The sequence below is a fragment of the Triturus cristatus genome, chromosome 2_1 (genome assembly GCF_964204655.1).
Source record: "Triturus cristatus chromosome 2_1, aTriCri1.1, whole genome shotgun sequence".
NCBI lineage: Eukaryota > Metazoa > Chordata > Amphibia > Caudata > Salamandridae > Triturus > Triturus cristatus.
The window spans coordinates 674,301,342-674,313,468 of NC_140581.1; the positions used below are offsets into that span (position 1 = coordinate 674,301,342).

Sequence of the window (12,127 nt, forward strand, 5' to 3'; positions counted from 1 at the left end):
GCCCTAGGAATCACCGAAACCTGGGGTAAAGCCGATTCTGTTGCAGAAATTAGTCTCATGATTCTAGATCATTTCATCTTCCTCCATATTAGTGGCTTCAAGTTCTCCTCAAAGACCACTCCCACTGGTTAATATATTTTTTTAAAGCACTGGCATACAAAGCAGCAGTAGCTTAGAAAAACTCCTATACCCTAGAATTCCTGTAAAGGCCACAGGAAGTAGAGTTAACTGACTTAATCCAAATGACTACATCTCCCACAAGGTAATGGGTTCTTTTAGAGAAACGCATCCATTAGATGCTTTGCATCTGTGGTGATGGCTCAATCCCCTTGGTTTATTACATTTATTGCAAATCTTGATTGTGGAGAGTTTTACTATCAGAGTTGAGGTCTCTAAGGTCTCTGATGCTGGAGCAGAGTTTTTAATCAAATATGTAACAAGTCAAAGCTCTAACCCATAGAAAAAGGAATGACACTGCTCTCCTTTTTGGCATCAGACAATCTACCTGTAGCCTTGGTCTGGTTATCCACTCACTGATTACAGGTTTTATTGAACTACCTCACCGGGTGGCTGCAACAAAGACCGCAATGAAACGAGAGATGAAAATATATCTCTTGAATTTAACTACTGATATTTTTGAACATTTATTTTTGAGCCTCTACATTCTGCTGCCCAACTTCAACCAGGCTCTTCCTATTTGCATGTTAGATCAGGTGACCATGCCCTAATCATTATGGCCAAACAACGCCATTTTGATGCCAGGACATAGATGGTATACAGCTTCATTGAGAAAAGCAAAGCCTGGCAGCATTCAGCTAACCATTGTTGGGAGAAATGTGGCTTTCCAAAGTCAAAGACACTTACAATACCCTATAACATTCATGCAAGGAAGAAAAAACGCATCACGGGTGGGATTTCCCTAAAACCGATTTTTCATACGTTAGAGCAAGGTGGCAGCAAAACTTTAGAAACCCAAAACATGTTGGCCCTCTCTATAGACCAAGATTTGTGTGGGCAAAGTGTCAAAAATAAAGGCTACTACTCAAACTCACAAGCTCAAGTGGTCACATTTTAACCAACAGAAACAGGCCATAATTCAGGAAAAAGCATGCAAGAAATTCTAGAATGTGCGTGTTATTTCCTCGTTCCAAGCCTAAAGACAAATTGTTGGAAATGCTAATTATGGGTCCGGTATTCCTGTTCCCTGTACTGGACAATGGAAAATAAGGAACACAGTTCAGATTCTAGTCAACAGATTCCCAAATTAAAATTATACCCTAAATTCACTTCTCCTGGTACCACTATAGTCACCTTTGAGCACAGACTGATCTACCACAAGACATAAACAGAATGGATGGATGAATGTATGGGTGAGTGAGCCTGCTGATGGCTGCATGAACAGAAATGTATGCAGATGGAAGATTTATGTGGATGAACGGATGAACGGATGAAGAGTGAATAAACAGATTACTGTGCATATATGAACTGATTGATGAGTCTATGGATAGAAGAATATGAAGGTGGAGGAGTATGTGGATGCATAGTTAGTCACACCCTAACCCTCTATCACACGCTTTCCCCTCCCTGTTCCCTTTTCTTACTTGCATAGCTTTACACTGTCCTCTACTCTATTTTTCCTGCCACCCTTAAGCACCTACGCTTTCTCTCCCACTCTAGGTCTATCTCAAAATCTTTGTCTCTCACTCTAATTTTTTGTCTGTCCCTCCTTTACAATTTCTCCACTTCTGATTGTCTATTTAACCATTTTTCCTTCAAAGGAGTCTCCTACACGAGTCTCAGTTCCAGAATCCACAATGGCTGCAGTCGCCATAGATCGGTGCACATTCCTTCTTCTGTTTTAGGGAAAGGGATAGGAGTATCAGCCAACAGACTGCCAAAATCTGGTCAAGATGGAATCAGCAATTCCCAAGGACAAGACTGTCGACTCACTCGTCTCTCTCTCAGGCCAGTACTCTCTGCTGTTCGGCATTAACTTTACTCCACAAATTGGAGGGCTTTCCTTTACCACCATAATCTAAATCAGGCCTTTAGCCGTTTCTTTGGACTTTTTTACCTCTTCCCATTTAGTTAATTTGCATTCCACAGTAGCATTTAATCGGTTGCTCCCTTTGCCTTTCATCTAAGCAGGAAAACCTACCCTTCTTGTACTGTTTCCTCCTTAATTTTACACGTTTCCTTTTTATTAGCATGAATTGGGCCTTATACTTTTATATCTTTTCATGCTATTGGTTATCTGAGTTCTAGATCCCTGCACTTCCAATAACCTTCTTCCAGATAAGTCTTGTATTTGGTCCGTGCTCCTGAAGGTTGAGCCAAGGATCCGTTTAAAGAGGCTCTGGTTTGCCTGAAGAGAGTATCCTTAGCAAGACCGTTGTGGGAGCTTAGCCATAGCTTCGTCTTGCTATCCTCCCCTAGTCTCTCAGGATTCATTTCTTGCATTTAAGAACATATACATTTTGTGAATAGGTTTGGTTTGAGGTCTCTCCAAAATTCCAGCAAAATATTCTAGGAACAAAGGGATTTTTTATAGATAGCAGCTAAGAAACCTTTTTTGAAACGTTTTGCTTTGTCTGATTGCTTGTCTGCTTTACCCCCTTTTTGATGGCTGTGATTAGAGGGTCAGTTGGTATCAGATAACATTAAAATTTCATCTATGCAAATTAAGGCAAGCTGAGCAGTGACAAAATACAGCATCTGACATATCATTCGCAAACCACAAATGTGCAATTTGCACACTGGCTTGTTTGCATGTGGGAATGCAATTTGCAATGTGCATTATGTCTCAATATGTTGTATCACAAATTGAAAAAAAAGAAATTGGGGGGGGGAAAGAACCGCCAAATGAATATTAGTTACCCATTTGCCGTTGGAAATGCCCTATGATTAATTCCCTGCAAATACAGGGATGCAGACCTGCAAGGGAAAACAAGATCTCTGTCTCTTCCAGTGCTTAATTTGTGCCGGTGCTTTCCGGTGCTAAGCACCGGCACTTAATTTTCATGGCCGGGTCTACAAGCGATATTGGCTGCTCACCGGTGAAGAGCTGATATCGCACGCCAGCAGCCCGCCTTATGAGGCACACGCTTAGAAACTGCCAGGGTCTCTGCCTTATCATAAATCACAGGTCACTTCAATCACGCGCTACCAATGATGAGCCCTTGCAAACTATATTATTAGCCCACTCCGTGCCTACTTGACAAATCATCAAGTGTGTCTTTAGTTGGACCAATGGGATCACTGTGTTCTCTGCAGCCCGCCCAGGCATTCTGCGCAGCCGCAGCGCTTTTCAACCGATGACATGAAGCAAGCAGCGTGTTGCGCAGCGGGCCTCGGATGAAATAAAACTAAAAGGCTGTCCCAGTAAGTAGCGATTTTTTAACATGATGCTGCTAGTAGTAGTGTGTGAACTGTGAAGGCGAAGCACTTATGGATTGTCAACTAAATCTCAGGAAATTAAAATAATCGTAAAATAATTCTGGAGGTAACGTGTTTGCTGGAGAGATCTGTGTTTTGTCTAGCCCAGTTTTAAATCACCCCTGGACCTCCGGGTGTGAGCTGTTGATGAGGCAGGATACTGCCCTATTCTACACGGGCAGCCCCTCCTGCTCTCCTCTCCCTCGTGGCCTAAACATTTCGCTTTAAGTTTAACACATCCAGGACACATCTTTGGGCCCCCTTATGAGATCAGGAGCATTTCACGAGGACTCCTCGGGAGCCCAAAGCAGCAAAATGTTCAGATGAAACTAATGGTAGAAAGTAGTTAATTATCAGCGGAATCAGGTGCGCTAATCTCACCCCCCCCCCTCGTTATTCCTCATTTCTGAGGGTACACCTCATAATACCATGATTGTATCACACTCCCTTTGCCACCACATTTACAATGGTGCGAGGTACGTACACCCCTGCTATCGGAAACTTTGAGAGGAGTGGGGCGCGGGGAGGGAAGAGCATTTCTGATAACGGGGCACCATATATGCATAAGTAGCGTAGTCTGTAGGAGCTCCGTTTTAAACCTCACTCCAGTTTTAGTTCATCAGTTTTATAAAGTGGGTGAACACAGCGAATGCCAAACATAGACTAATGTTATCTATTTATCTGATAGCACGAGACAGGCGCAAGAGTGACTCTAATTTCACTTTGAGGCCTCACACATTTCATACCTCGCCAAACTTCGATCAATTCCAGAAACACACTGAAGCGTTTACTGTGGCTGGAGGTCAACAAGATCCCCACAAGGCGCGTGAATTCCTGGTTTCATCCCAAGTTGCTAACCTGCAGTCTAGTGACATTTGGATGAAATAAGTACCACCGCCACAAGTTAAAACCCTAATCGTGAAACAAGCAAAACTTGAATTGTATTCCGAACATCGAGCTGAGCTTAAACAAAAAAAAAGAAAACAAAAAAAGAGGATGCACATGTGGATGAAGCTCAGTATGTAGCACAACATAGCACAAAAATATCTAATCTTCCTCTTAGCCTCGAATGAATGCGCAAATAAATTAGGAATAATGTTTAGTCTGTTTCCTTCTGCTATGTTCGACCTCCTATACAAAAATAACAGTTGGTTCTGTCGGGTATAAATTATTTCTTTAAACCATTGAACCAATCCTTGATTTATTCACCGGAAAGACAATTAATCATAAGTAATACACACAAAGAGACCATAAAGGGTATTTAAGATTTTTATAAATTGCGTCAATTATAAATACCCGAATTAAATTGCATGGCTGTCAAGACACAAAAGTGAATTAAAATTTGTGACAAGGTGACATGTGGTGCTCAGTGATGTAGTGATGGTGCGTAATATATACAAAGTGACTATGAAGGTTTCGACGATTCATGAAGGCCAGAAAAACAGATATTTGAGTAGGTCTGCAAACTGAGTGAGTAAGTCTTTACGCAGAGTCTTTCAACTGGTCCGGGGGATGTATATGTCGACGTTTCGACCCAGGAAGTGCACTACTATCTAGTCAATGCGGGTCTTCATCAGGACAGGGACAGGTAGGTGACAGCCTAAGAAGGCCCAATGCTGCTTACAGGGCGTCTTACAAGCTCTTCGTTTGGTTAGGCAAATGCTCATCCAGGAGCATAGGTCTCCTGTACCATATTCATTCTTCCTCTAGTCTTGAGGTGTGGTCGTTCTCTGTTTTTCAATGGGGGTTCTTAAGAGAGTCTCAGGATACTTAAAGAGGGGCTCAGGCATTTGTCCTGTCTCCTCCGATCGTGTTGATCACTCTTTGTGTTACGCGGCTACGTCATAAGCTTGGGCTGACGTAGCCGCGTAGCACGCCGAGCGCGTCACCTAGCAACGCGCCCCTGACGCATTTGCCCATGATATGCGCTACGTACACGCGCCACAACCAGTTTATCAGCAAGCCACCTAAAGGAACATTCGTAGATACGATCGGAGGAGACAGGACGTATGCCTGAGCCCCTCTTCGAGTAACCTGAGACTCTGGGTCCAATCTTAAGAACCTTTGAGAACACAAAGAGTGATCAACACGATCGGAGGAGACAGGACGAATGCCTGAGCCCCTCTTTAAGTATCCTGAGACTCTTAAGAACCCCCATTGAAAAACAGAGAACGACCACACCTCAAGACTAGAGGAAGAATTAATATGGTACAGGAGACCTATGCTCCTGGATGAGCATTTGCCTAACCAAACGAAGAGCTTGTAAGACGCCCTGTAAGCAGCATTGGGCATTCTTAGACTGTCACCTCCCTGTCCCTGTCCTGATGAAGACCCGCATTGACTAGATAGTAGTGCACTTCCTGGGTCAAAACGTCGACATATACATCCCCCGGACCAATTGAAAGACTCTGCGTAAAGACCTACTCACTCAGTCTGCACACCTACACAAATTTCTGTTTTTCTGGCCTTCTTGAATCGTCAAAACTTTCACAGTCACTTTGTATATATTACGCACCATCACTACATCACTGAGCACCACATGTCACCTTGTCACAAATTTTAATTCACTTTTGTGTCTTGACAGCCATGCAATTTAATTTGGGTATTTATAAATGACACAATTTATAAAAATCTTAAATACCCTTTATGGTCTCTTTGTGTGTATTACTTATGATTAATTGTCTTTCCGGTGAATAAATCAAGGATTGGTTCAATGGTTTAAAGAAATAATTTATAGCCGACAGAACCAACTGTTATTTTTGTATACGATTGCCCAGGTTCCGAGGGATACTGGGTTACCCAATTGCTATTACAATGTTCGACCTCCTGGCAGTGCTTTATTTGAGCTGGCGGTTTCCGGTGCTGAACACCAGCACCTAATCATCAACTCCGGTGCTTGAGCACCAGTTAAGAACACATTAATTTTTGGTGGGCACAGGGTGATTAAGTGATTCACCCAGAATCACAGGATGTTGAGTCGACGCCGAGTCTCGAACCCTATTTCCCAGCCTCAAATTCGGCAGCTCTGGCCATTACGCCACTTCCCCGTTCCACTTGTAGGGTTTGTTGGCAATGTGTTAGGCAGTGCTAATAGGAGGAATTGGCCGGTCGAAGCTGCCTTCTGACGAGAGCCCCGGCACTTCTTTTTTTAACAAATTAACCACTGGTCTCTTCATTAACGTTACAAAAAAAATGAAATATATTTTTTAAAGCAGCCCGTGTCCACACAAGGGACTGGTGCTGTGGTAAGAAGAAAGTTTCCCATTTGGGAAGACATCGGGGAGAGCAGTAAGTTGTACCCAAGAACATTTCCCCATATGTGAATCAGATACCACCCCCTTTAAGGCATACGCATACAATCAATGGTTTGCGACTAAAGTTACAGTCGCAAACCATTGATATATACCCCTCTATATTGCAGATAGGAGCAGCGGCCCCTTTCGTGCCCCATGCCACTTGCTATTGGAACAGGGTTGCAGCACCCCTTTTATACGCTGGAAAGGTTTTTCCGACTGTTTTTACAAAAAGTAAAAAGGTACTTTGGAGTCGCTAACCCCGTGATTATGCAAATTGCAAGCTTTGTCACTGCAAAGTACCTCTGTACATCAAACCCTTAGGAAATAAACATGAACATTTTAAAATCCCTCCCAATACAAAACAAACTGCAAACCCACCAGTTAGAAACCCTTTTTGATTAGTAAGTAACCCAAGAAAAAATCTCCAGCAGCATTAGTTTAAACTTTAAACCTTTGTATTGCTACTAATCTATAGGGAAAATACCACAAAAGTATTACCGCTTTTTTCGCTACTCGCCATTCGCTGTCTTCAACGCTGTGGTATTGCACAAGAGTTTTTTCCAATTTGGCAGAGAGAGAAGTCGCATCGGGAAGGACTTCCATGCTTATTTAATCTAGACAAAAACAACAAATTGAATGTAAGCACTGTACAATCATTGTATTACACAATTTAAATATTTGAATCAAACACATATATTCATGCTGAAATACCTCTAAAATGTTTCCTGTTTATGAATTATGAAATAATGATTTCAAGGTTTTAATGTATTAATTTACATAGTTCCAGGGAACAACAGAGCTGTAGAGAGCTCAGTGTCCCGGATCTTAGAGAGTAAAACTAGATTACAAAATGGTCGTGGTTTGGTTAACAGCTGAAGAGAAGTGATAAGTTTGAAGTAGTAGATGCAGTAAGACCCAAGTGCAGCAGATATGCGAGGAGAGAGGGCTGAAGATGAAGGGTAACAACAACTACACCAGATTAAGCTTCTTGAAATTACCGCTGGCATGTGATAGTGTAAAAATAGGATGAGACATAGTGAGGAGGGAATACATTTAACTCAGCTGTCTGCATTAAAACAGAAGGAGTGCTGAAGTGTGAAGCCAAGGTTAGGTAAGTGAGGACTGTTAGAATAGAGTATAGGGCCCAGATTTCGTAAGATTTTGCATCAGGGTTGTGTCACTATTTTCGTGGCACAGCCCAATCCAAATTCCTTCTTGGGGGCCGATTCGGGTCGGAAAGCACTCCGACTGAGTCGGATCCGGAGTGTTTTCCGACCGAGCCGGACCCCTACAGTCCGACCGAGCAAGTACAACGCACGTATGCTGTCGAACTCGGTTCGGTCGGACTCCCATAGAAGTCAATGGGAGCCAGTTGTACGATGCGTACATGCGCTCCCATTGACTGAATGGGTACGTCTTGAACAAGTGCGCCCCCTACAGTGGGTAAGAGTCGGTGCCATCCGCGCTGTACATGCCTGTGTGGGGGAGTCCCATGTGTCTCCCCCTGTGTGCAAGTCGTACGGCTGCGGGTGTCGGGGGGGGGGTCCGACGCGGACCCCGAAGTCCGACTCTGGGAGCTTTTGCGAGCCTGACACTCCGGCTCGCACAGGCTGTCCGACGCGTGCATTGTACTGGCTCGGTCGTGAATCGCATCCATTGCACACCACGGTTAGCTTACGACCGAGACGTACAGAGCGGTTCGGACCCGGAAACGACTCGGTCGCTGATTTTCATGTAGCTCGCATTGTACTGGCTCACTCTTACAGCTGTACGAGTCGGGTGGAAAAGACATGTACGGCTCGTAGTTTTTCCGGCCGGATCTCGTTCGGTGCCCTTCCGACCCGGATCGGCATTGGCCCCTTGGTATTTAATAAACCACGGAAAACCACTTTGCGTGGCTTTTTGTTTTGTTTAGTAAATACAAAGTGATGCATAGCACTAGCTTGCATTACTTTGTATCGGGTAGGCATTACATGGATGGAGCATGGGCATTCCCATAAATCCACCAATGTATTTTGACGTAAACCCAGATTTACAAAAACTTGTAAACCTTGGTTTTACTCAAAGTAGTGAGCCTATTCATAAGGCGTAACATGAGAAATATCTTTATTTCTCCTCGTAACATTCTCTTTCCCTGTGTGCTACATTCTACAACACACATTGAAAAGAGGAATATGCCTCTTCTGTTGTTGTGCAGGTAGGTATTCCACCCTGCACCAAACAGTCCCGTTTGTAACACCAGCACCCTGCATTGATGCTAGGCAGCACACAGTGTGCCAGCACTTGTGGAGAGCGGAAGTGCGCCATATCGTAGTTGATATGGCGCATACCTGTTCCCTCTGTTTCACACTACGCAGCACTGCAAGTTATTGTGCTGTGTTGATCTGCGTAAAAAAAAAAGAGTAAATCTTGCCCTCGTTGAGCAGAAGTCGGGAAGGGAGAAAAAGAGGTCAAGGAACTGGCATCAAAACTAACATGCCACGGGAGATCAAAGCTCCCAAGATAAACACTGTAGAAGACCATTCAAATTTTTAGAAGTCAATAATTTCAGATTAGTCAAAATTAAAAAATAGCCGCATAAATAAAAGCTGAATCATTTGCAGTGTGTTCTGCAGAACTTAAAAGATTATTTCACTGACCAGCCTCCTCGATAATTAACCCTCAACCAATCTCTTCCCCTTTTTAAACTCTTACCATTTCATTTGGTCTCTCGCACCCTCTCTTTCCTCATATCTACACACATAACCTCCATCCAAGCTTCTAGCCCCATTGCTCTATGAACAAGTCCACATCAATGACCTGCCACAAGAAGGCGCCCTACTGTTATAACAGTCTGGTCAGGAAAGGGGCTTTAAAGTTAAAAAAATATATATTTTCCTGTACATGAATTTCCAGCTGCAAACTTTGTAAAGGTCACTTTAATAAATGCCCACAGCTTTAAATAAAGCAATGTTTAAATATGCACCAGCTTGAAAATACTCTGTCCATGCATTCAAATTACTTTTTAAAACCTTAGAAATCATTCTACTTCCAACTTCCTAAAGTAAGGAGTAAAATGTTAGTTTCGAAATATGAATTGGTCTCTTATCCCTTTTCCAGAATGATACCATGCACTTTCTTATACCCCACATCCACTTTCTCATGCCCTACATCCAATTTCTCATACCCCACATCCTGTCCCAACACCACTCACTCTCATGCCCCACATCCACTATCACATGACATGACAACCACTCTCTGATTTTCTCAAGTCTACCACCACAACCCTTACACTTGTAGAATCAAAAGAAGAATCAAGTAGTACCATGTTTTCTGCAAAATAAACAAAAGTATGTGGCTTTAACAAATATCATCTTTTAGAACGAGGACCTTAGTGTTTAGTTTTCTTATTTGGTCCTTGTAGGAAAGTACCCCTTTTTGCATGGTTACCACCCACTTTTTGCCTGTCATACGATGCACTTTTGACTTGGTGTGCCCTGGGTCCCTGCCAATCAGGTTCCCAGGGCCTGTGTTCTTTCCCACAGCTGTATCCACAACTGGCACATCCATAGCCACAGGTAAGCCCCTGGTAAACAGTACCATAGGTATCAAGGGCACTGAGACCAGGGGAGAGCTCTAAGGGCTGCACCAATATTGTGCCACCCTTAGAGGCCCTTTCCCTTAACACCCACTGTTGAACTTGGCCCTTTTTGCAGGGTCATCCCTGAACTTTTTGCCTTCCTCCTATATTTTTTCTGACCTGTTGTTGGCTGTTTTATGACTCTGGGCACTTTACCACTGCTGATCAGTGCTGAAGTGCATATGCTCTCCTTATTGTAAATTAATGTATGATTTGTGATTCCATGATTGGTTGGTTTGGTTTACTTGTCAGACCCTAGTACAGTGCACCAGAAGTTCCCAGGGCTTGTAAATCCAAATGCTGCTAGTGGGCTTGCAGCACTGGTTGTGCCACCCACAGAAGCAGCCTGTAAAAATGTGTCTAAGGTCTGCCATTGCAGAGCCTGCAGGCAGTCTGGTACTGCCATGCTGATTGGGCAAGGGCACCCACTTGCCAGTCCCTAAACCTTCCCTTTTCTTCATATCAGACACCCATATGGTAGGCCCAAGGGCAGGGTGCATTGTAAGGATAAGGTAGGACATGCCCTGGTGTGTGTGGCATGTTCTATTAGTGAATTACAGCCATTTTCGTTCTTCACTGTTGCAAGGCTACCTGTTCTCCATAGGCCAAAATGGGCAGTTTGGTTATTACATTTTATAATCCTAACTGACTCGGGGAACATGGTAGAAATTCGAATTTAGTATGCCTGAACTCAGAATGATAAAATACATCTTTTAGTGAAGTTGGTTTTAACATTATGTGTTTGAAAATACCACTTTTAGAAAGTAGGTATTTTCTTGTCTAACCATTCAAACCTGCCTCTGCTAGGCTGTGAATTCCCTGTCTGGAGTTTGAGTGACAGGGCTGGGGAATTCCAGGAGACAGGGTGAGGTGTCCCAGTGGTGAATAGAGAAATCTGCATCTAGATGGGTGGGAGGAGTTGCACCTGGGACCTGAATAGGGCTGTGCCTTCCCTCCACAATGCTGGCTTCACCTCCTGTGGTGCGTCTGATGTCTCTGCCCTGCACTCTGAAAGGAAAGAAAGAGTCAGGTAAACAAAGTGCCCCAGGACTGACCAGAACTGGTTTAAACAAGGCAAAGGCCCCTCTGCCTTCAGAGGACAAAGGATTTTGGGGTATAAGTATTGCGACCCTGATCCCAAGAATTTAGATCACTTTGGGAAACAAGAAGAAACTCTGCTGAGGAGAGGAACCAAGAAGAAACTGAGGAGAGACTATCCCTGAAACTGGGGGATTGGCCTGCAGGGGTTGCCTACTGCCAAAGAGAGGAGAAAGGAACTTTGTGTGTGCTTTTGCTCAACTTGTGAAGGATCTCCAAGGGCTTGGAAAAGAGCTTGCCTCCTGCTGAAGTCTCAGGAACAACAGACTTCACCCCCCCACTTCCCAGAGTTCTTTGGAAGTCCCTGCTGCTGTTGTTGGGCCTTCTGAGGCACTGCGTGTTGCAAGGAGCTGGAAGCGCGACTCAAGAAGGAGAAGCGTGCCGCCGTCTGAGCTGTTGTCGTTGCATCTCGTAAATTGTGTCGCCGCTGCAGCATCGCATCGAGTGAAAGCGTCTCACATCATCCAGGAAGTGTCTCGCAACGCCGAAGAAGCGTGTCGCCATCGTAGCTGACGCATTGCACCGCATCAAGAAAAGCGCCTCGCATCCACGGAGAAGCTTGCCGCCGTCGGAGCTGCTGTCGTCGCATCGCATAAAGAGGTGTCGCCGCTGCAACATCGCATCGAGTGGAAGCGTCTCTCAAACATCGGAGAAGAGTGTCGCTGCCAAGGCTGCTGTC

General features: G+C 44.1%; 1 protein-coding gene across 1 annotated transcript in view; it reads right to left on the bottom strand.

Annotated features, from left to right (window-relative positions):
• The window catches only part of STARD4 (StAR related lipid transfer domain containing 4), a 194,730-nt gene that overhangs the window by 136,777 nt on the left and 45,826 nt on the right, over nt 1-12,127 (bottom strand). The window contains exon 2 of the mRNA XM_085632592.1: nt 7,230-7,345. Within this exon, the coding sequence (XP_085488718.1) occupies nt 7,230-7,334 (105 nt within the window). The 5' untranslated portion in view covers nt 7,335-7,345. The remainder of the gene's footprint in view (nt 1-7,229; nt 7,346-12,127) is intronic.